Here is a 24637-nt window from a genome sequence, read left to right as displayed (position 1 = left end):
AGTCTTTCCTGCCTGGTGCACAAACCTCGTTTTTACTTCTCTTCAATATTTCTTCCTTTCCAACTTCATCATCAATTCTATCTCAGATGTTTAAAAATATCACCCCCAGCTCTTTGACATGAAAGATAAACTCTTTTTTGTCCTGAAGTTTCTTACCCGCTCCCTTTTCACGTGCTTCTCTACCAGGTGGCACGCAGAAATGCACATGGTCTGCAACTCACTTAACTGCAATGCTAACGTGTGAGACAGCGCACCGCCGATCCATGCCAGCTGAGATTGTTGAAGTCTGGGCAAATGAGAGGTTCTTTCACCACTTTCTCCTCACAGTTCTGTTCCTTTCTATAGTCACCTCAGAAACAGAACACCAGCTCCTTATTCTTCACAAGACTACATTCTGGTAACTTCCTAAAATACTACTTATCTCAACTTTCAGTGCAAGCTCCTAGACATGGTTGCTTCTTTTGAGGCAGGTGAAATGTGCTGTGCGCAGCACCTTCCAATCAGGGAGTGCGGTTGCTGGGGGCTTCAGTCAGAACAGCAGCCTCACCGTGTTCACCAACACCTTAACCAGCACTCTTGCGATTTGGCAAACTTGATTTTTCTTACGTTTGCTCTCAAGCTGGCTAATTAGCAACAATCAGAAGTGCTAATTCACACTAACGGGGGTCTATCATGTAAGACACACTGATCTCCAGCATTTTCTCTCTAAGATCAAAGATCCCACTTACACTGGTTGAGTAGATAGTTCATGCATTATCAGCATCTTATATCATGTTAATTATAATACGAATTTCTCTAAGATTCTCTATTAACCTTATTTACTGGCTAGCAGAAATGTTGGCAAAATTTCATGGAATAGTACCTGACAATTAAAAGGAGTCTTTCTGTTTTGAGGGACGATATAAAGCACTAGAGAGTTTTCAAAAACAGTTAGTAAAGTCTTTACTGCTAAAATTCTTGAGCACACTATAATAATGGCTAAGTAACTGCCCACAAGGTAAAAAAGGAAAAAATACTCTAAAAGATTCTTTCTTCTTTTTAACTGCATATGTTACTAAATTCATTATCTTTATTCAGATGGGAACACTGGAGTATCTTTTTGTGTGTTCTTTTAAGATTATTACACCTATAAAGTGATACAAGAGTTTCATTATCTTCTTCTTCTTTATTTTTGGTGAGGAAGATTTGCCCTGGGTTAACACCTGTGCCAATCCTCCTCTGTTTTTTGTATGTGGGATGACTCCACAGCGTGGCTGATGAGTAGAGTAGGTCTGTGCTGGAGATCCAAACCCACAAACCTGGGCTGCCAAAGCAGAGTGTACGGAATTTTAACCACTCATTCACAGAGCCGGGCCCATTCATTATCTTCTTAAAAGTCACTCAAATATCCACTGTATTGAATACCTCAGCATTCAGTGATTCAGCAATAAACACTGTTAATAATATCACACTCTGTGCTTCACCGATGCATCTCATTTGTGTGAGGTCTTTTTATAATCCCAAAGCAATTTTTATTAATAAGGTGTAACGAACCGACTCCTGAATAACTAAATGTTAAATCACTTATTTGTTTACATCTGTGCATTGTTAGTTTTTTCACAATAAGTACTTTCTAAGCAACTATTCTATGTCAGACACCGTGCTGTCATAGAGTAAACAATGCCTCTTTTCCAGAACAAATGAACCACTTCTGTGACCTCAGTAAAGGCAATGATCCCTGACAAATAGTAATAGCATGAGGTATAATAAAGATAACTTTATTCTTTCTGTGATTATATAAATTATTCAAGAGGAGGACTCCTAAATTTTAGTCTAAGGAATAAAGGAATAAAGTTTGTATGAACACATAACTTTTAAACTTCCATTTACCACAGATAGAAATTGTCATCAAGTATTGGAAGAAGGGAAGATGAAAACATGCACATTAATCAAGCCTAGGACTTTAACTCATTAAAATGAATACAGATATTAGCATTAATAAATTAGTAAGTAATAACAATGCATTCAACTTATGGAGCACCAGTGCTGTGCTGGGCATTGTGAAGGACTTACACATATTATATCTCATTATCACACAGGCAGCCCTATCAGGCAGGTATTATTCCTGCTGAGAGAGAGAGAGAGAGAGGGAGAGAGAGAGGTAGGGAGAGACAGAGAGAGGGAGAGAGGCAGAGAGACAGAAAGAGAGAGGGAGGGAGGGAGGGAGACAGAGGGAGAGAGGGAGACAGAGGGAGATAGAGAGAGAGAGAGAGGGAGGGAGAGAGAGAGACAGAGACGGAGAGTGGGAGAGAGGGAGAGGGAGGGAGAGAGAAAGGCAGGGAGGAAGAGAGAGAAAGAGAGAGAGGGATAGAGAGAGAGAGGGAGAGAGGGAGGGAGAGTGGGGGAGGGAGAGAGAGAAAGAGAGAGAGGGAGAGAGGGAATGCAGTGCAGGGAGGGGAAGTCATTTGCCTTATCTCACCCATGGGAGTTGGGGAACTAGGATTTGGAACAAGTTCTGTTTTATTCCAAAATTGTTTTTCTAACCACTGTGTCAGATTAATTCAACTTTCATAAAAAATTCCTTGAGAACTCACCATACTCAAGGAACTAGGAGTCTTCTCAATTGAAAACAAAGACAAAAAACTCTTAGCTTTGTGAAAACATTCCTTTTACTCTTACACACAAGACGACCTTTGTGGACTTTTGCGGTCCGCTAGTAAATCATCTAAGTGTTTGCAATCAAAGCTGGGTAAATTCATAGTCTAGCAGGACTGCCTTTATTAGAACAAACGTTCGAGTAATCCTAGCAAAGCCCAAGTGCACGCAGATGATGCGGATGGTCGTTGGTCTGCGCCTGACAGCATCATCTCAGACAGCCTCCTGGCACAGGAAAATGATTGAACTGGGTCAGATTAGAATAGATCCATAGATTGCTCTTGCCTGTCTAGACTAAGACCGACAGTACTTCATCTTAGGCAGAGACGTTCTGAATCAGTGACAAAGTGACTGAAAAGAACTTATTTAATCCTATCTCCAAAAGGATGAGATCCGTCTTCTTTGAATCATACTCAGAGACTTCTGACCTCAATCAAAGCAGTGGTGGTTTACAACAGCCTGACAGACCGCAGAATCACAAATCGCATTACTCATTCATCAAATCTGTTGGGGAATTTGAAATCTCATAAATTTGTTCTCAACTTTCCCTTCTTATTAGGCTGGCAGTGATACTGCCAGGAAAGGCGAGTGTGTGAACCTGGATGCCTTGTGGACCAGGTTGGCCAGAGACAGTTTAAGTGTTGCTTTCAAAAACACGACAGGAACCACTAATGCATTCCCTTAACTGACACTTGAAGGGATGGGGAGAACATTGGTAGTGTGTAATGACAAAGCAGCCTGGCTCAAGCAGATCTGCCATAATAATTGAAAAAGCAGATAAGAAATCATTTGACTAATGCTAAACTCACAGCTGATTTATACTAATTTCATTCGTTATTCGTGTGTGATGTGACTCGTGAAAGGAAACATGCTAAGCAGCACGGTGGAACACAGGCTCTCTGGAATTACACCCACATGCAATTTCAAAGCCCAACTCCAGCATTCAGACTGAGCCACATGGGCAAGTTACTTACATTTTATGGGTTCTGATTTTCTTATCTGCAAAATGACTGTATGGGTATTGAATGAACCAATAGATAAAAAATGCCTTGTCAATGCCTGGCATTTATTAGGTGCTAACAAGGCTATTTTCCTTCTTATGCTCTGGAAGTGAAGGAACCCACAGCGAGGAACACAAAATGAATCAGACACTAACACTGTGTTCATAGAACCAACAGGATACGGCAAATAATAACAGCGAATAAGCTGTGAGTGACAGGGGTGGTAGACGGAAGTACAGCCGCAAGCCTTGCAGCTCCTCACCTTCCCACCTTTGCATGTGGGCTGTCCTCGTGATTTCCTCTGACCAAGGGGATGCAGGGACGTTACCCTGTGAGAGTCCGAGCCTTAACAGACCTTGCGGGTTCCACTCCCACCACCACCTTGTGAACCATCCCAACCTGCTGGAAGCAGAGAGACCACCTGGAGCAGAGAGGAGTCAGCCCAGCTGAGCCTCCTTAGGCCAGTCAGTCCCAGGAGACCAGAAGTGGCTCACAGCTGTGGGAGTGAGTCCAGCCCAACAGAACTGCGGGCCAAATGAATGGTTGCTGTTTTAAGCCACTAAATCTGGGGGAAGGGAAGAGTTTTGCTGTGACAGATAACTGATACAAATGTGAGAAGACATGAGATGATGACACTTTTCAACCGAAACACCAAATCCTGGGAGCAGAGGTTCAAAACAGTTTTTGGAAAGATCGGTCACTGACTGACTGACAACAGCGTGGTGGTACTAGTTGCTGCTGTATTACAATCATGAAAGACGCAAACCTCTCACCAGGGGGAATTAAGGGTTTCGTGTGTAAATGAATCTTTGTAACTGGAGGCGCAGAGATTTTAGTTTTCCCTAGGCAATAGTCTTCTGAGGTTTCCATATTTTTGGCATCCAGGAACTGTTGTTATGCATTGTGCATGGCAACAGAAGAAAAAGATGGCAAGAGAAGAACAGCTGGGAAAATTTAGACGTTGAAAATAAAATGAAAGGAATTCGGGGCAACGTAAGTGAGTTCCATGCTGCAGAGAGCAGGGAGCAGAGCCGTGCGCCTTCTCCTGTGTCAGTGTCCACTGCCTATGAAGTGCCTGGCCTTCTCTGAGCTTTTTTCCTTCTTTACCAAGTAGAGCACACCATGACAGCAATTTAATACAGTTTTAAAATTGTGTCATAGCCCTTTCTCTTTGTGAAGCAGATAACCAAGTGTGCCCTTGAAGGAAATAATTTGAGATATACGAATTAATAATCACCACGCAGCTGAAAAGTGCTTCTCCTAAATATTGGCTAAACTCTGTGATTTGGGTGATGGCTAACTTTGGGCCTATTTTGTGTGAATTTCAGAGGTCACGACAGGTCATTTCTGAGAAGTGTGAAGTCTGAAAAGTAGGAAGACGCCTCTCGTCCCTGCCAGTGCCAATTGCTCCTGTATCAGGGGCAGAGGTGGAGCGGACAGACCAGAGGCAAGTTCCCTGAGGGGGCAGTCGTCACGTCCACTCCCTCTGACCCCTGTGGTGTCCAGGACAATGCTGGCCCTGAACAGCACCCGGAACACTTGCTGAGTTGAGTCGAAATCCACCAGCTGAGGGCTTATCCAAATTCTGTGAGTGCTCCACTGTGGAGCACACACGTACACCTCATAATGATGGAGGGGGGCACACTTGACACACCTCTCAGGACACTAAGGGCTGCAGCTGAGAGTGAAAAGGGAGAGAGTGGGACTCATGGGAGGTAAGAAGCAACAGGAAGCACTTTGCGTCAAAAAGAGGTGAAACCAAGGTCGGGAGAGAAAATATATTCCTGGTGTTCCCCAGCCAACCTTCCCCTGGATTTTTAAGCTGTAATTGCTGGGGAGGATAAGAAGTAATGGTTAAGGGAGAGCCATAAAAGCAGTTACAGAGACCCGGTGTTGGAAGATGTTTTCAGAGTTTTCTGGCTTGATCTCCTTAGGAGCCCAGAAGCCCCGGAATGTTGATCATCCAAGTTGGGTTTGAAGGCTTCCAGTGAGGGGCTCTATCCGCTGGTGTGGGGTCTCTAATTGCTAGACTGTCATGATATCGAGCTAAAAACTGGTATTGCATACTTGGCCCTGCTTCTGCTCTTTGAAGTGACCAAGAGCATCCCTTCAAACTCCTGAAGCAGCTGAAGATGGGCGGTGCTGCAGAAGAAAGCACTGGGGCTGAGGCCAGAGCACTGGTCTGCTTCTGACTGGCTGGTTTCTTGCTCCCTCATTTTCTCTTATTTTTTGTTACCCAAACCATATGCTCAATATTTTGTACCTATTAATTTTGAAAGGCTGCACTGAGAATGGAATATAATATTCTCGTTACGATGCGACCAAGGTTGAGGGCCAGGACGTGATTTTTCTTTTGAAATATAATACATAGTATACTGCAGAGAAATGGTTAGACCAGACGTCACAAACCCACATGGCTTTAGAGGTGGGCAGGTAAAGGAAACATTTGAAAGGGATGGAGAGCTGGTGGTTGGTGTTTCTGGAAAGACAACGGAGAGTGGTGGAAATCTACCACTTGAAAGACATACGTAACTTAAGGTGTGTGTGGTAGCTGGCCACCAAGATGGTCCCCATGACAGCCATCTCCTGGCACTCACTCCTTGGGATGGTCCCTGGCTGTACTGTGACCAGGGTTGGTCTGTGTGACCCTAGCCTATGGAGGAAGTGATGGTACATCACTTCTGAGGTTGGATTATCAAAGATTGCAGCTCCTGTCTTGGGGACTCTGTTCCTCTCTTGATTGTGTGCTTTCTCTGCCAGCTGCATGTCATAAAGACATTCAGGTAACCAATGGAGTGGCCAATGTAGTGAGGAAATGAAGCTTGCCAGAAAAATGCTTGATGAGCTTGGAAGTGGATCCTCCATGGTTGATCTTGAGATGACTCTGGGCCCAGAGAGAGACTGAGACCCCATCGGGGACTCTGAGCCAAGATCTCAGCCAAGCTGTTGCTGGATTCTTGACCACAGAAGCTGTGAGGTTACAGGATGTGTTGTTTTAAACAACCAAGTTTGGGGCAAATTGTAATGTAACAATAGATAACTAACAGCACATTCTGCTTCGTTTTAAAGCACCAGTGTACACATGCACACACACTTTCCCGTGCTGGTGAAATAAAATTCAGAGCTCCAGTTTACACCCCTGGATTTCTCAATAAAACCTGGGTCTGTAGAAGCCAGGAAGATACGGCTTGAGGTTGCACTCAGAGACCATTTGGCAGCTCCAGTTCGGCTGGAGGGAGGAGGTGGAATCCATTCACAGCTCATATCTTAGGCAGGGGAGCTATTATCCCACCAAGGGAAGAAAATATAACTTTACCTATCTCTGTAGGGTGACAAGAAACATTGAGGCAGAACCTGGAGAAATCTGGAGGGAAATCCTGTTCTGTAATACAAAGAGTACTTGAAATAGAATAGAAAGCCAGGGGGCCTCTATTCCAATCAAAGTAGAAATGCTTTTCCCCAGTAATCAAAAACTTGGAAAAGGCATTTCACAAAAAGTATTAGAAAAAGCAGCCCTTACCAGAAATACAATAAATACTTAGTCACTTAGAGCCTATAACCAGAGACTGAGAGGTCTCCTCCCCCACCTACCATAGTACTAAGAACTTTGGAGCACAGAAATAGACTTTAAGGATACACAGGACTAAAGTATGCCTTTGAATGAAGAAATGACTCACTGAATGAATGAGGAACCAGCACAAATAAGGAAAGAAGAAATCTATGTTCCAGAATTGAGACAATTCCTCCAGGTACTGGTTTTCACCAATTCCTTAGTGAAGAACAACTGAAAATATGTTTCAAAATCCTACCGAATACCTTCTGTAGGCTTTTGCATACAACCATGCTAACAATTAAGTTGGGTATAGAGTGAACTATGGAGTGTTAATTTCCAGGGCTTAGATCCAGCCATTCGCAAGAAACCCTTGTGTTCTACCGTGCATGGAGACCCTCAGGTCTTGCTACCGACAGAGCTCACAGGAGGGGGCTCAGGAGGCATCCTCTGCCAGGAATGTACAAACAGGTTAACCTGAGGCCCTAAAAAAATCTGCTTTAACAAGAGTTATTTCTGCCAACACAGTACAGAGACATTATCAAGCAATTTCAGAAAGTGCCAAAAAGCATCAGATATTGTGGAAAATTATAATCGAAGTCTGGCTGAAGCTGGGCCATCAATACGGAAAATCAGGAAAAATGTTAAGTGCAGTGCAGTGCTTGGCATTTTGTGGAAACACTGAAAGTGTCAACTGAGGAGACGGAGGAGAACATGAAGGAAGAAGACGACGTTGGAAGACACGTGTAGAAGAAGATTAGGGTAAGACGAAAGGCCCAGGTGCATAAGTGAATCGAATGTAAAGTGTGGAGAGCTGTGATTTACACTGTTTGGAAGAAAGTGCCCGCTGTCGGCAGGAGTCTGTGAATTCAGGATAGCCATCAAAGCCACTGCCCCGAGATTCTTCCTTTCTGTCAGTTTTCTCCTGGGTCTTATACTGATAATTTCAGACTAGAGCCTTAGGAGACTGGTGGCCCTGGGACCCAGAAGACAGAGATCAGAGAAGAAAGGAAGGAGATGGACTTACTACTTTATTCACACCTCACACCGTGAATCCTGACTGGTGACTGCCACTGCCCATTCTCCTCCCCAGTGGTCGTTTCACACATGAGACTCAATTCTGCAAAATAAGACATGAATGGACAGATTTCCTCACTTTAAGAAGAGATACTAACATGGTCCCCTTTCTGCCTCTCTGAGTGTTGTATCTGGATATGGTCCTTGGGGCTGCTGTAGTCATCTTGCTCTGAGCCTACGGAGGAGGCGGGCACGCAGATGAGCAGAGCCAAAAGATGACTCAAGAGAATCACAGAGAAGTTAAGCCAGGGCCCTGATGTTCCTTGCCTGGAGCTGTCCTACGTCTTTTATGTGATATTATACTTTTCATTATTGTTCATGGTATTTGAATCTGCTTCTTTTGTGCCCTGAAGCCAAATGCATTCCTAGCTGGTACACTGCCTGAGAGGAGAAAGGAACATAGAAGAGAAGTGAGGAGAGAAGAGACATTAGCAGTGCCTAGAACAAGGGAGCTGGCCTCAAGGGTCCCCCACGATTGGTAGGTATTCTGCATCTTCCGTCTACCCAGCCTCCATTCAGGTGAACCCCACACACCTCCTGCAACAGGGCCATGCTAGCCCTTCTCACAACATCTGGGAGGATGTACTTCTCATAGCAGCCAGCATGAGCCCTGAGGATTGCCCAGCAGAACTGGTACATTCCCTTTAAGCAGAAACAATGTTAAACATGTTAAAGCATGCAGGTTAAACAAGTACGTGGGACAGATTTTTCTAAGTACTATAGGGTAGAGCTACCTCAAGCTGCCTCCTTATCCTTCTGTCAAGACTGTTGTATTCTTCAAGTACAATTCTGAAAGGCATTCCCAAGTCGAGTGTGGTCCAGCAAGTATAACCCACCTTGACAGCAAACTCATCACCAAAAATCTGGGCTTTCCCTAGCTCTACCCGGGTCTCATTCTAGTATTCTAGTGGTATTTGGCTGCTCAGGGTTCCTTTTACTTTCAGTCTACCACTTTCCATTTGCCCATCTATGGTCAACAGCTGTCTGGCTCCTGACACTACCTTTGCATCTTGAAACAGGCCTCAAGTGACCTCACCATTTGCCTGTCTACTGGGTAGATAGACACAGACCAGTGGGCTATATCTTGAGTCTCTTCCAAGAAACTTGACCAAAACAGAGAAGGGTCATTTAAAGGCCAGTTCCTCAATTTTCCTAATCTTCCAGCTCTGGCAGTCTTTGAAGATGATGTCGCTCAGAGATTTGGCAGCTGGGTTTGGGAGAAAGACAGGATGAGATAGAGGTGAGGCCAAATGGTCTATATGGGAAAGACATCTGAGCAATTGAAGATGGAAGAATGAAAGCAGTGGAGGGGGGAGTGGCAGGGAAAAAGAAGAAATGAAAGATGCTTAAAGGGAAATGGACATGGCATCTGGGAGCACATCGAGCACGTGTCCTGCAGGAGGACTGTGCAGCGAGACTGCGGGGGATTTGGTGGCTCCCTTACTCGCATCTGTTAGACTTGAGGAACGTTACTCAGTTTCAAGTCTCAATTTCCTCGTCCATAAAGTGGGGATAATAATGTACCTACTTCATAGAGACATTAGAAGAATTAAATGAAATAATAGAAGTAAAGTGCTAGAACAATGCCTGCCACAGAGAAGGATGCAATAAATAGTTTTTCTATTCTTCTTCTTCTTCTTCTTATATATTGAGATAAAAATAGCTGTATCCTACCTAATTTCTTTTTATTTTATTTTTAAAATAAATATTGTATATATTTAAAGTACATGAATTGCATATATTTAAAGTGTACGATTTGACACATATACATATACATACAGAATTGAAATTGTGGTATAATTATACAATGGAATATTATTCATCCTTAAAAAGGAAAGACATCCTGTCATTTGCAACCACATGGATAAAGTTGGAGGACATTATGCTCTGTGAGATAAGCCAGAAACAGAAGGAAAGAAACTGCACAATTGCACTTATATGTGGAATCTAAAAAAAGTCTTACCTAATTTTTAAAATTATATGAAGAATCTTAAATACTATTGATGGACTAACGGGACATTTCTGCCTCTTATTATTGGATTTATAAACTAAAAATACTATGCATATCATATTGGTCAAAATAAATTTGCTATGGCCACACGACACCAGTCGCTTACGACTTACTTTCTTCCTTTTGCCATTTGTAAATTTCTGGCTACAACATCTGCCTGTTACTTTCCACTTCTCTGGTACACATGGATGTGGAATATGAGGAGACAGTTGTGTCCTTTTTAAGTGTAAAACGTAAATGTCATCAAAAAGTTTAGCAAAGAAAAATAAGATGGGATATTTAATAACTTTTTCTAAGAGTCATTAAACTATAACAATAATACCATCTGTAGTAAAGCGTGTCAGTTTTGGCAGGAATTATTAAAATTTACAGATTAACTCCAAATTTCTTTTGTTTTCCTAATATAGTATCTGTCAATTGCAGGCCCATTATTTTCCAAATGTAATTTAGTTACTAACTTAAAGGCCAACCTGAATTTTCATTACTCATCCCCTCTCCCTGAGCTGTTAATGGCAGTGAAATGCCTAAAATATGTAGAAAGAGAGAGAAATAGAAGAAAAGAGCCCCAGAAGTGGGTGTGCAAAAGATTTGGAATAATGAGAGTTGGCTGTAGCGTTATATATTATTTTCTATGGGTAGTAAGTGGATTTTACAAATACTTAAAACCTGGAGAGGCACTATAAAGAAAAGTGTATAATTGAAATCTATATTTACTTGATAGCTACTTCAGTTTTTTTCCTATAAAAAGAGAACTTCCGTCTTCCCAAGACCTAATGCTGAGTTAAATCAGAGGTAGAGATTCTAGACTACGGATAAATTGAGGAGTTGGAAGTCATGGGCAGCCAACAAAGCTACTTGAACAGAACAGCCATCAGGGCTCTAACACTGGAGACTCAGAGCCAGTTGAGATGAGCATCAACCAGGGAAAAGCAATTCCTTTCTATCCAAGCTGAACTGCACTGGTGCGAAATGATGTAGAGAATGGATGGCAGGAGACCTTTTCACTTTATGACTTGCCAGAGAAAAGGACTTTTGTTTCTATCCATCTGACCTCCGAGACATCTTTGCAGTAACTGAAAATACTGTGATGGATAGTGTCAACTCTAGGAGTCTTTGAAAAACGCTTTCCCTCCGGCCAAACATATGAGAAGAATTCATTTCCATCTTTAGAATCCAGATTCTATGAATTTTATATTTAGGTGTGCTCAGCCAACCATAAGGACCTCACAGCACAGAGTCGAATGCTTTTGGAAGCCCACATGGAAGAGTACGGGCCCCCTGTGGGTAATGCATGCATTTCTAGCACAGTGTGAACCCAGGGCTAGGGCTGAAGATATGTGTGCACCCAAGCTTGCTCAGGGACACTATGACCGGGTGAGAAGGAGCTCTGTTATGGGCTGAATTGTATCCCCCCAAAATTCGTATGCCGAGTCCCAATCTCTAGGACCTCAGAATGTGACTCTATTTGGAGATATGTCTTTAAAGAAATAACTAAGTTAAAACGAGGTCGTTTGGCTGAGCCCTAATCCAATGTGACTGTGGTCCTTGTAAAAAGAGGAGATCTGGACACAGACGTGCATGGGGGAGATGAAGCGAAGACACAGGGAGAATCTGGCCATCTCTAAGCTAAGGAGATCTTGGACTTCTAGCCTCCAGAACTATGAAAAAACAAATCTCTGTTATTTAAGCCACGCGGTCTGTGGACTTCGTTATAGCACCCCTACAGCCTAATACAGCTCTGTGTGTAGCAGGAGCCATTAACCCTCATGAGACAACCCATGAACTCAATGAAGGCTCTCCCAGCACTTGGACCAGGTCTTCCTTCTACCACTTGGGAGAACATCAGCCCAAGGAGACAGGTGGTGACCACCAGTCAGACCAAGGGCCTCGTGAGCTGGGGAAGGGAGGAGGTAGCACGTGAAAAGGACTAATTTTTTACTAGAAAGTCCTCTTTTGCTTTCTTATTACAAAAGTTTTACATGTTCATTGTAGAAGTAATAGGAAATACAGATGAACAAAACAAAGAAACAAAGTATAACTATGACCTCACCACTTGAAGGTAACTGTTTACACATTTTTGTAAATCTTTCCAAAACTTTTCCTGTAAATACATGAATTTACACACACACATGCATAAGGCAAAAATGGAAAAACTTATTTTTTGTGATCTTTCCATGTCAATAATTTTTAATTTATGGCATCATTTCTAATGTCTGATATCATTTCATTATATCAATTATATCCTAGAATGGAATTGGTGGGTGGGATGTGTCCCAACTTAGGCATATGTAAAGGCTTTTGATATATGTTGCCAAATTGCCTTCCAAAAGTGATGCATCTACTTATAGTCAGAAAGTCTATTTTGAGTAAAACCTAAAGCCCTGTAACTGGTAACTCTTGACTCAACTGTTCACAGGCTTTCAGCCAAATTCCTCAGAAGGAGAGTGTGGAAAACAGAGGACGCTGAAAATCTGTGATGCCAGTGACTCAGGACATCAGGACACCTGACAGGGAGTGTCCAGTGCTGGTGGAGGGGCTCTTCCTACCTGAGCTCCGCGGCAGGTGGGGGAAGCCTGCAGCCAGTGAGAGGCGAGCTGCGGCTCCACCAGGAGGGGCCACATCAGGTCAGCCGTGGGCGTCTGCTCGGAAAGCACGGCGTCCATGGGGTTGTGGAGAATGAAGAATTGTGAAGAGGGGACTTAACACGGGAGAGATACCCAAGGATCTCTGAATGGGTGGGAGGATTTTCACCTCAGGGAGCCTGGGGTTACTAGATTGTGACCCCTGGGCGTTAATTTGTCCCTCAGGCTTTCAGAGCCTGGGAAAACACAGGTTATGCTGGGGAATGAGGACAGAAGGGCTGACAGCCTTTGCAGTTTTTGTGCATTAATGGAAGATGCTATTTGATTTTGGTTCTGTGCCCAGTATGAGAGATCCCAGCGGACATACTTAAAAGGAAAGCCAAGTTAATCTTAAATGGAAAACAAAATGTTTTGTTTTATAAACATGAAAATTATGTGGCACTCAATAAAACATGTTGGCAAGTAAACTTCTGCCACATGATATGATAAATAAAAGATTAAATCTTCTTGGGAGAAGAATGTGAATTCCACCTATCAATAGATACGAACTGTCAACAGGACTCTTTCCCTGGAAGACAAGCAGTGGTCTCTGATTTAGTGGTGACGGCCCAGTGGGAAGAGAACCACACTGTCCCTCCGTGTGGACTGTCATCCGGGAGGTGGTGGTGCCCTCTGCTGTTTCCAGACGTCCACAGAGCGCCTGGCTGCCTCGGGCCCTGATCTTAATATGGACCTCATATGAGAAACGATAACGTACTGTGGGTACCAGTGAAGAATTAGCAACCTTGTGTTTTACTCTGAAATGCAGGTTTAGCTGCCAGAGCTGCTTCCAGAAGTAAACTCATGTTCTGTGCATTTGCCCAAATCAATGAGTAAATTTCCAATAAAACAAACACACACCCTTTCCCTGGCGGCTTCCTTCTATCTGCGGGGGCACCCGGAGAACCGACTGCTCACACCTCGCTCGCACGCCCACCAGGGTGAAAGGTAACGGACTACAGGCTTACCGTCTATCACTGGTTTGGGCTGCGAACTCTTGAGGCGCAGCGAGGGCCGGAAGCGGGTGCGGTCGTTGAAGCTCCAGCTCTTCTGCACTTTGGTGGGGCTGCCCTCGGCCGTGACGTCCGTGCTTGGGGACCTCCTGTCGCCTACTGAGGCCTGTCTGCTCTTAATGCTCTGGCCCCTCGGGCTGGCCATGCGCACTCGCTCCTTAAAACTGAGCTTCTGACTGTGAACAACAGAAGCACGATTATTCCATTTCAAGCAATTTCTTCTGCTCCACTTGGGTATATACTTTGATGAAACTGGTTATGGTCACATATTTCAGTAGACAGAATATTTTCAGAAAGTAGGAGCATAGCAATATATTTTCCCTTATTGAAAATTTGAGCTGTGCTTAATCTCTCTGCTTGCATTCCTTGGAAGTTGCTCTCCTTCTACAGGTATGCACACCCTTTCAAATTCATCATAGAAGGGACTGAGCTCGAGTACAGTACTTTGAGCACAGTTACACCAGAAATAACCAAGAACTGATTTGCTTTAGAAACAGATTTTAGCTTTAACCTCAACTTTTGAGACTTTAAAGAAAGTTATTTTTTGTTTGAGAGCATATCTCTTTATAATTTCCGAACATTCCTACAGGAAAACAGGGAGGACAGTTCCACATCCGTACAGATAGACATTCTGCATGCATTTTCTATTCCGAGCAAGGTTATCATATCCATGAATTCATGCAATCTCATAGCAGTTGGAAGCACTGCACACATAATTTTAAACATACAACACTTAACACCACATTTCTTTTAGGCTTCCATTCATTCTTATGAGACCAAAACAATACAAGTTAGACAGCCTCAACACGTAATGAATGAGATGACTGATTAATGCAATGAGATGCTGTGTTGACTATCACAATCTCCTACTATTAAACAGGTTATTGATTTGCTGTGGCAGCTACTGGTAAACTGTATCTGTTCAGACACTGAGCTCTCAGATGCCAGCTGGGACTGAACCGTTGTGGGTTGATAAAGGAAGCATTAACAACAGCAAAATCCCAAGTGCATCCTCCATGCTTCCCTAACCGAGAGACACGGGGTGATGTGGTGGGAAGGGCAGGTTGGAATCAGACACTTGGGTTTTGGAGTCCTCATCTCTAACATGGAGCTAAAAATAGCAATATAGCTACGAGATTTTTGTGGGAATCGAATGAACTGTAAGAAGCTTTCTGAGCCCATTTTGTTTGTGTTCTTGTTTCATTTATAAACTACTGTGTTACTCATTAGAAATGACACCGCTGTCCAGTGAGAGGCCCAGGTCTCCTCAGGGCCTGAAGAAGCGAAGGGCGGTGGGCCTGAAGGAGCCACTGGGAGCAGCTACTCTGAGAGGCTGAGACCTGCGGTCACCCTGCCTCGCAGGGCACGAGGGCAGTGTTCTCATGGACTTGGATTGTCTGAGACCAAGGGGAGCCTGGTCTTTTCCACTTATCGCCATGTCCACTGTCCCCAACTGTAGCATGCCAACAGCAAATATGTTTAGTGGATGTGTGTTTTGTAGCTAACAAGAAACAGTAACATTTATTTTTCCATGCCCAATTGCTTAATAAATGATATTGTAAGAAGACACCACATTTTATGTGTGTTTACGTGAAAACAAATCAGATGAACTATGGTGATCAGGAAGTCCTGGTAACAATAGACAAGCTGACCATGCATCTGACACACCCTCTGAAATGCAGACACAGCCGCGTCCAGCGCCGTCAGCTGAAGGCACATGCAAGGAACAGGCTGGGCGGTTTTGCGATGGAGTCCGGTGGGCTCAAGAGTCTTTAAAACAACCCCATCAGCCGAAGGCTTTCTCTGAACTTGACAGACTGTGGTTACATTCAACAGCAGCAGCAGTAACATCAGAAAACTGCGTCTTTTTGTCCTTGGGCTAGGTTCTCCATGTCATCCCAAAGCCTTCAAATTATTTAAGCAAATCCTCAAAGGGACAGTGCCCAAAGTGTCTACTCTTCTCTAGCTTTTCTTTTTAATTGTAAAAATTTCAGCTCTCTTTTCAGTTTCAGTAAGTCTGTTCCACCACTGAGGTGCGTGACGGTCTGGCTCAGGACTATGTGCTCCCTCTGCACCTTCTTTTAGACTAACGGCCAGCTTAAGTTGCCATCACTGTAAGTACAGTGTTCTCACTATGCTTCATCTTCTGGAACTAACAGATGCCAATTACTACAGAAGGCTGAGTTTAGTCAATATCAAATTATCTTCTCAAACTTTTAAGATGTATCTTTTTCTTAGGCCAACTAAACAAATAGGAAACTGATAAATGCCTCGTAAAACCATTTAATATGAAATTCAATTTTTCCTTTTTAAAAATTTCGATTATTAAAAAAGTAAAAACATCTAAAGTAAGTATCAGCATCAAATCCACCATGGCTTATTTACAATAACAAAATATTTGGAAACAATTGCTCCTATAAATATTTCTAAAAATTGCCCCTATGGAACATTTTGATATTATCTCTAAGAATTAATGGAAAGTGGAAATAATATTATTCTCTGAATCTTAGTACCATTTAAAGTGCTTAAAATTGATATTAATGAGTCCTAGGTATAATTTCCCCTTTTGTCCTTGTAAACTACAGGAATATTTGCCAATGTCTAATAAATTAAAAAAATTATCAAGAACAATTTTAAAGTCAACTCAACATATTACACACTAAATTAGAAAAAAAATGTAATGTTTTCACTCTCTCTTTTGACAAAATTGTGTGAAAGTTAAGAATAAGATCCTAATCTAGAACTTTTAACCAGGCAAAGTTCTCTTTTCCAAGGCAAAGATATGTTCTTGTGTCCTTTTACAAAAATCGCACTTTTATTGGTTTTTCTACTTCATTTTCCATTTGGAAATCAACAGAGCATCTTGATTAGATGACTATTTAACTGATTAGGTGGCTGTTATTGAAAACACATTGATTAAAAATATGGACACTTCACTGGCCTATTGAAGCTTTAATTACTTTCCTGCCTTTTTTGTGACTTCTATAAACATGATTGTTGAGGAAGATTTGTGTAACAGTGTTTATAGGAAGAATGCCAAGGATTATGCCCAGGAGACCAACAAGGAGAAAGTAACCAAAGGTTGCTGTGGTTACAGATTGCAGAGTCTTTCGTCGGCTGCAGTCCCACACCCCCAGCTGAGGACTGTCCTCAGGGAGCTGACAACCACTCTGCGAGGGAACTCTTCCCTCTCCAGGGGCTGGAGGTACAAGTTACTCCAAGGGCGGGAGTGCAGTCGCTCCTGGATGGTCCCTGCCTCCCTGCGAGGGAACTGTGCGGCATCATTATAACTCCACAGCAATCCTCCTGGACTTGGAGTGCTGTAGTCGTTGTTATACTTAATTAGGGTTTTAGCCCTTCTTAGGATGAGCGTTCTACAAATTCTCGCCTCAGGCGTAATATAGCAACTGATCCACAATCTAGTTCGTGCAGCAGCTCAGCAGTCGTCCCACCACGAGGAGGCGCCAAGGGGCTGGCTGCCAGCGCTGTGGGAGCCTGCCTGTCTGTCCCCAAGAGAGTGTCAAAGCAGGCACAGGCAACACAGAGAATCCGAGCGGGTTGGAACCTCATTCAAGAAGTCCTCAGAAGAGGGAGGCTCTGAGCAAGGCTCAGGAGGCTGGTGTGTAACCTGCTCATGCACCTGAGGTTAGTTGGCATTCTCACAGCTCACGTCAACAGCCGGATGCTGGGTACCTCTGCTTCCACGAGGTGCACACTCGGAGGAGCTTCTGTCTACTACTACAGCACTCACTAGGAGTGAGGGAGACAGACGGCACATTACTACGCGTTGCACCACCAGGAAAGTGCTCAGGGATTTCTTTCTTTTTTAGAAAAACAAAGCCATTTGTCTTCACCGTTTTTCAGATATAAGTATACAGACTATTTAAGCAGGAAGGACTAACTATGTAGATTAATTGTGCTCCTGAAATATATCCAGTGCTCATAATGGTTAGGTTGAAATAATTATATTTGAAATAGGCATTAAAAATGATGGTAGTCCACGTGTTAGAATCTGATTCATATGAAATAAGAATATAAATACTTTAGAAGATAGGAACCCTTGTAATAAATAGCAATGCAACATAGTATAAATAATTGAGGAACAAAATATTTCATAACTTTGAAAAATAAATACTTACAGGTATCAATGAAGTTGATAAAATTAATTACTTTGAAATAAAAAAAATAAATTCTTGATTTGTATGAAACACCTGCAGTTATAGTTAATATACATAACCAATTGTCAGATAGAACCCATGTTCAAAAAGACAAGAAAAGAGTCTAGGTTGCTAGTTTGTTAAAAAAGTTTCTTATTTTAAGTCTTATGATGTGTTTTTAAAAGACTAAATACTTTCTCTCTATCCGTAAATATGAACAGAAGAAAAGACAATTTTGAAAAGATTGTTTTGAAACAATCTAACATTTTGCCAATAAGGACACAAGTTGACTATGCTGAAAAAAAACTCTAGGCTTACTGAGTTTAGTTTAACAACACATGCAGATCGTTCAATGCACACAGAAGAGAGAAAATATAAGTAACGGAAAATAAATGCAGAAGAAACAGAAGCACACACAGTGTTCTAGAGTTCTCTTCCAAAGCCACACGTCTCCTCAGAACCTAAGAAAGCCAACCATGTGGGCACAGTCTGAACGACACCCTCAGTGGATCACAGCATAAGAGGGTAGCTCAATAAAAGAACACGGTTTACGCTCTAAGTTTTAAGACATGCATCTTCACAACAGCCTCACGAGTGTTTGTTAGAGCAGCTTTGGATAGTCTACTGAGAAGTCCAACAGGGCCTATTAATGCCTCATAAACTGCGATCGAGGCAGTTTAACTAGGAAGCAGGCATGTAGCCAACAACTGTTGACTAAGGAGACAGGGTAAGCAGAGGCAGTGAGATTCACAGACAATCCCCAAACCTCAATGGAATGATCTATTCTTGTAGCAATAAAAATGGAACAGGCAGGAAGAAGCAGGAGCCTCTGGTACCATTGTGATGATTGACTCACAAATCCTTGATGGGCAAGTGACCCCCTTGTCCAGGAGGAAGGGAGGAGGACACACGTCCTCCAGGCGAGAATACTGGCCTCATCTGGCTGGACAGGTTTACAGCCAAATTCTGTTCTCTGAAAGTGACAATTTATACCAAAACAGAGAAAAACTGTCCAGTTTACAAACTGAGTTGAAAAATTACTTAATAGGATGATTAATTGGAATAAAATCAATAAACACATTCACCACCACATATAAGATTAGAACTGTTTCAGTGGTAAGACAGAGAAAAACAAATGAATAATTAAACGGTGGTACATAAGTTGTATTTAGGGTCTCAGTAGAGAAAGAACAGAGCAGGCCCACATGAGACTAGCAGTAATTTGTGCCTGACTCCATATCAAAGGAAATTAGAGAACCCTTGTTTTCACTGTCATTCACATGAGCTCCTCTTGAGACTGGTAGTTTGTATTTTTAAACAAAATTTTGGATCTGTCACAAACAATGCAAAACCATCTCAGAACTGGATGTTTTCCTTTGTGGTCTAAGACATTGTAGACAAATTTTATTTAAATGTACCCTAACCTTAGTGTGGAAAGATGAACTCTTCTCTTTAACAAGCATAAACCAGCGGAGGGAACCTAGTTAACCAAGGGTGCATAGAATATGTGTGTGATGCCTCACTCCGCTCTACAGAGAGGAAGCCTCTGTGCGTGGCCCCATCACAGCTGTGGCCCTCTCACTCTGAGCAGCAAGTGCCAGGACCAGGAGAGGGGTGTTGGCTGCTGTGTCGAACTCATCTACACTTGGGTTACGCCCAGTGCTTAGCACACTAGAAACCGTGAGGAAGGACACAGGAGAGCCCAGGCTCTGAGGCATCTGGAAGATATCAGGGTTGGCTGAAGCATGTCTATTCTCCTTATCTAAATTACCGTCAATAACTCCGCAGCCCCAAACAGTCAAGGGCTCTGCACTTGAGCTGTGTTAATCAGTCCATTTGAAATTGGGTCAAGCATTAGTCAATGATATTCTGGACTCGGATCTGCTCTCTTCTAAGGAAGAATCCTCAATATAAAACGCATTTTCATTTGGGCATATTTTGCTTGACTAAGTGCGATTTTTTTATTTCCTAAGATGGTACATTGCTATTGTTATTACAGGGGTCTTTGTGCATTTATTATGCAGTATTACAACTTTCCTTGCCTATGGAACCCAACAAGGTGAAAGCTAGGGTAATATTAAAATGGGAGCTTCAGTTTATTTCCTTCAGATTATTGAAATGTTCTCAATTTTTCATTTTTCTCTTCTTACATTTTTCCTCTTTCCCATTTTTGTTGGTGTTTTCTCTCTCTTTACATAAACTCCTTGAGGTCAGGGACATTTTACTACACTAGCCTAGAATTATCTACTGAGCACATTCTCTGTCATAGCTTCACGCAGGGTGATGTGACACAGAATTGGGGGACAGAAGACCTAAGTGCATGAAGTATGAAGCGTTAAGTAGGGCATACATGCTAAGTAGTAATGCAGGACATGCTACAAGGTGTTTTTTTGTCAAATGTCCAATGACCATAGAGAAGCAAGAAATCTCTGCGTGTGACTCTCTAAGTCAATAACTTAGCTCAGCCATTCTGTATATGTTCACACCTACAGGTGAGTTACCTTTGACTCAGTCACAAGCATGCAGAATAAATCTTAATGTTTTAGGTATATGTGAGCATGAAGAATTTAAAAAACTTGGTTGGTAGTCTTCTTGCATGTTGACAGTTGACTAGTTCATTTTTGGACTGAGAGCAGAAGTTTGATAATTACACTTAAGTTCTGTCTTTGCTTTCTGCCTTGCTAACATAAGGAAAATTGCTGCGCAGTATCATGTCAGCCCAGGTGCCCCTCACTCAGGACTGCCATAGAGGTTACACTTAAGCAAGCACCCCACATGATCACACACTTTCCCTGTAGGTGTCAACAGCTCTGTTCTGGAGGGTGAAGCCAAGACAGGTGATCTTACTCTCAGGTGGCTGCGGAGTTCAGGCCAAAGATAATCTCTGCCCTTAGGATTTAGAGACAAATCCCTCTTTGAGATAATTTGTAAATGGATAGCTCCCAAGACAAGGAAAGCTTTCCAAATATCATCAAAGAGAAGAAAATATCTTGTAACGGCTGTGATTTATTCTGTGTAACCTTTGTTCAAAGAAGGTTGTCACAACAGCAGGATGGTGGGACCTGCTATGTCTCTGTGTCCACCAAACAAGAGAGGGCTCTTTAATGCCATCCGCGGTGGCTTACCTACCCCCGGGGGTGCTTGATGTGGAACATCCCACCACATGCACAACCCATCGTGAGTGAACACGTCTAGGTTTTGATTTGCGAATCCCTTTGTGTTAATTAATACAATACAGAAATGGATGCCCAGAGCCCCATCACCCGAAGTGAACTTCAGAGCTAGTGTTAGTGCCGTATAAATATATTATGAGAACACAAGTGAAAGGAACCATCCCCAGATCCACACTGGCCCCCACCCAGGGGCCACCTCTGGGCAGGAGGGTGCCTCTGCTTCCCCATCACTGAGACAGTGGCAACAGCAGGAGAAAGCCTGTGTCCCTCACTCCCCTCAGGCATCTGGGAGCCTCCTGCTGCTTCTGTCTCTGCTCCTTCCCACACTCTTGGCTCTGTCCTCCAGGGCTTTGCTCCCAAACCCAGACCTTGAGAACTCACTAACACAGATTAAAATGTTCTTTCACTTCCTATTCCATCTAGATAGAACTCTCTGCTACTTAATCTGATCAAGCTTTCCCCTCTAAGGCATGAAACAACGACCATAAGTTATTTGGTGAGGTTTCTGAGAGAGTTATCTTTGGAAGATAGGATGGGGTGGAAGGATTCGCCTATTGAATCAGGTCACCTGTCTAAACCTCAGTGCTTGCTGAGCTGGAGACGTCACAGGAAGGTTGTTCTCACCTCCTCTACACAGCGTTCCTTTTACCTAAAAACAATTTCTCACTCTAAAAGAAGGGTCCTACTGATGGGGAGTGTATCTTATACTAAGTCCTAGGATCTGAATACTTGGTAAGACTTCTGTCTGGGAAAATGGTAGCAAGGAATAACCAAGACCATGATTATTATTTTCCTCCCAGAATGTCCCATGCTCTGCAGACTGTAAAAAGCAGAGAGTGAGTTAGGGAAAGACACTAGTGCTCCCAAGGGGAGAAAAATCAATAAAACAGCAAGATTTGCAGGCAATCTTGTGAAAGGTCATTTTTAATCATCTTGTATTTGTCGATTGGTTTTATTCACATGAGACACATTTAAAACATCTGTTAGGCATCAGATTTATAAACAAACATATAGCAGAAGAGAAATCACAAACCTGCTTGATGTTTCCCCTTGTTCTTTCCTTCAGGTGCGTGCAGACAGAAGAAAAATGATGATAAACTGGTGAGTATATTTATTGCACTTCACAACAGCCAAGTTGGAGATTGGGGAACCAAGTATCTTAAGTAGTTCTTTTCAAGCAAGATCCAAAGAAGCAATATTCCTTATAATAAATGTACCTAACTTCTTAACATAAACTCTTTGTGGAATAGACCTGAGCCAGCACAACACTTACTGGACAAAACCAATCCTGCCCACATGTAACCAAAAGCCACACACTTCATGAGCCAAAGTTACGAATGGCTGAGACAGCAGGGCTCTGAGCTGACCAGCATCAGCAGAGTCCGGCATGGTGCTGTCTTCCCGCTAGCTGCAGCCCCTGTGCCCAGGCAGACTTTTGGGCCCCTTAATCTGACTCGTTGGTGTGTGACTGTGGCCTTGTACTTCTAGCACTTGCCCAGGCAGATTTCCTTTCATATCATATAAAGCATGAATTCTCTTGAAGTGAATCAGACACATAGAAAATTGATCAGAACTGTGTTAGCCTGGTGTTGGGCAGAGTTTTTAATAACTCATTTTAGCAAATTCAGGTCTATGTAACACGGTGAAGGGTCCCCACTCTTTGAAAATGGGCTTAGTGGCCCTTGGGCAGGCACCTCACCATCTTGTGCATCTTGGTTTTCTTATGAATAAATCAAAGGCATTGGATTAGGTAATCTCTAAATTCTGACTTCTGAAGGTACCACATGACATCCTTGGAGCTTGACAACTCCCCGTGGCTTCATAAATGTCTGACTCATTCTCTAAAATAGCATATTTACCTGTGTCTCAGCCTTTGCATAGCTTTCACTCCCTTTGAGAAGACAATCCAAAAAAATGTTCCTTTATAAATCCTCTGTTATTAAAACAAAATTTTGAAACAGCAACTGTCAAGACCGCTAAAGTGTAGTAAGAGACAAACCGGAATGGGAAGGAGACAGTAAGAAACGTGGGCCCACCCCTGCAGGTTTGGGCAGCTGAGCCACGCCCCTCACCCTGCCCTCGCTCCACAGAGGTCGCATCCCCTCCACTGACTCCCTATGATGAGGTTGTCTCTAGAACTGTTGCAAACCATCACTGGTGTTTTGTGACACAACAATAACACTGATGATGGCAGTAGTGGCAGTGATAATGTGTGGATGGTGTAGTCTCTTGCTGGCCAGCTCCTCAGAACTGCAGCCCCTAGAGCTCCCCAATTCCTCCCCTGTTTGTTCTCTCTTTAGCACTTATCATCACCTAATCTATTGTACGTTTTACTTATTTATCTTTATTGTCTCTTCTCAGCACTCCCTCAGGCCTGAGAGTCTAACCTGTGTATTTTTATCTTCCACTACTGCCTTCCCTGTGTCTGGAACAGTGTCTTGCATATAGCCTGTGCTCAGCGAACGCTTGTTGAAGGAATGTGTGAATGAACGAATGATCTTCCTCTCAAGACACTCTTAAACCCTAAACATTGTAAGGAAATACATTGTGTAAATAAAAAGAAGTTTTTGTCCATTTCTTACTATGTCACTCTGCACCCTGTAAGCCAGTGACTTATAAATGTAAAATATCCCTCTAAGTCATTGTAAATTATTCTACTCACAAACCTACACACTTGGCTAAAGCAGAGGTTCTGAACTGAGTTCAGGGAGTTTGTGAATACATTAAAATTGGAGGCAAGTTTTGACATTTTATGCATTGAATATGATTTTTGAGGAAGAGTCAATTGCCATCATGTCCTCAATGGTTTAATGGAGAAAAATAATAACAACAATTACAGATTCAGGAGTGCGATCTGAAACAGTGAAGTGCAACTGGATGGAGAGATATTAGGACGTTCGGGTTCCCATGAACTTTGCCAGGGACTGCTGTGTCATTCTGGACAAACACCTGTTATTCAGCAAATGGGGCTGAGACTCAGAGGTTAATGAGGGGTGGAAGGGGAGGAGAGTGAGGGGGACGGTTGGCAGCCACAGTGAAACCCCATGAATGCAGGTGTTTGCACGACTTCTCCTCCACCACCACCCTCACTTAAAACAGGGAAAGTATTGGGGAAAAGAGAGAAATTATGTGAGTAAAATAATAGCTCATAATCTGGGAGAATTGACTCATTATTAAATTGTTTTTCCAAGCTTCAGAGCTACTTTTAATCCCAGAAGGGGCAAGTGGGAAGCCGAAGAATCACCTATGAAAACAGACCGATACTTCTGTCATTGGGTTTTCCTACTGCCCTTTCTCTAGCACATTTGTCCAGCAACTTCAATGAAGACGAGAAACACAGTTCCTACATGATTCCCATTTTTGATTCATACCCCCAAGGAATAGGTGGCACCAGAGTTAT

The 24637-nt window shown here is 42.8% G+C and overlaps 1 protein-coding gene across 14 annotated transcripts in view; it reads right to left on the bottom strand.

The window, feature by feature from the left end:
• The window catches only part of KCNQ5 (potassium voltage-gated channel subfamily Q member 5), a 470944-nt gene that overhangs the window by 39331 nt on the left and 406976 nt on the right, over positions 1 to 24637 (bottom strand). For 7 of the 14 annotated variants that reach the window (XM_070244825.1, XM_070244827.1, XM_023625213.2 and 4 more), the window contains 3 exons: positions 22271 to 22297; positions 17601 to 17657; positions 13863 to 14083 (listed from right to left, as the gene is read on the bottom strand). In XM_070244825.1, the coding sequence (XP_070100926.1) occupies positions 13863 to 14083; positions 17601 to 17657; positions 22271 to 22297 (305 nt within the window). The remainder of the gene's footprint in view (positions 1 to 13862; positions 14084 to 17600; positions 17658 to 22270; positions 22298 to 24637) is intronic. The other 7 variants (XM_070244826.1, XM_070244830.1, XM_023625214.2 and 4 more) reach the window with 2 other exon arrangements.

The sequence above is a fragment of the Equus caballus genome, chromosome 20 (genome assembly GCF_041296265.1).
Source record: "Equus caballus isolate H_3958 breed thoroughbred chromosome 20, TB-T2T, whole genome shotgun sequence".
NCBI classification, from domain to species: domain Eukaryota; kingdom Metazoa; phylum Chordata; class Mammalia; order Perissodactyla; family Equidae; genus Equus; species Equus caballus.
The sequence above is the reverse complement of the archived record's forward strand: the minus strand, read 5'-3'. Positions and strand labels throughout refer to the sequence as shown.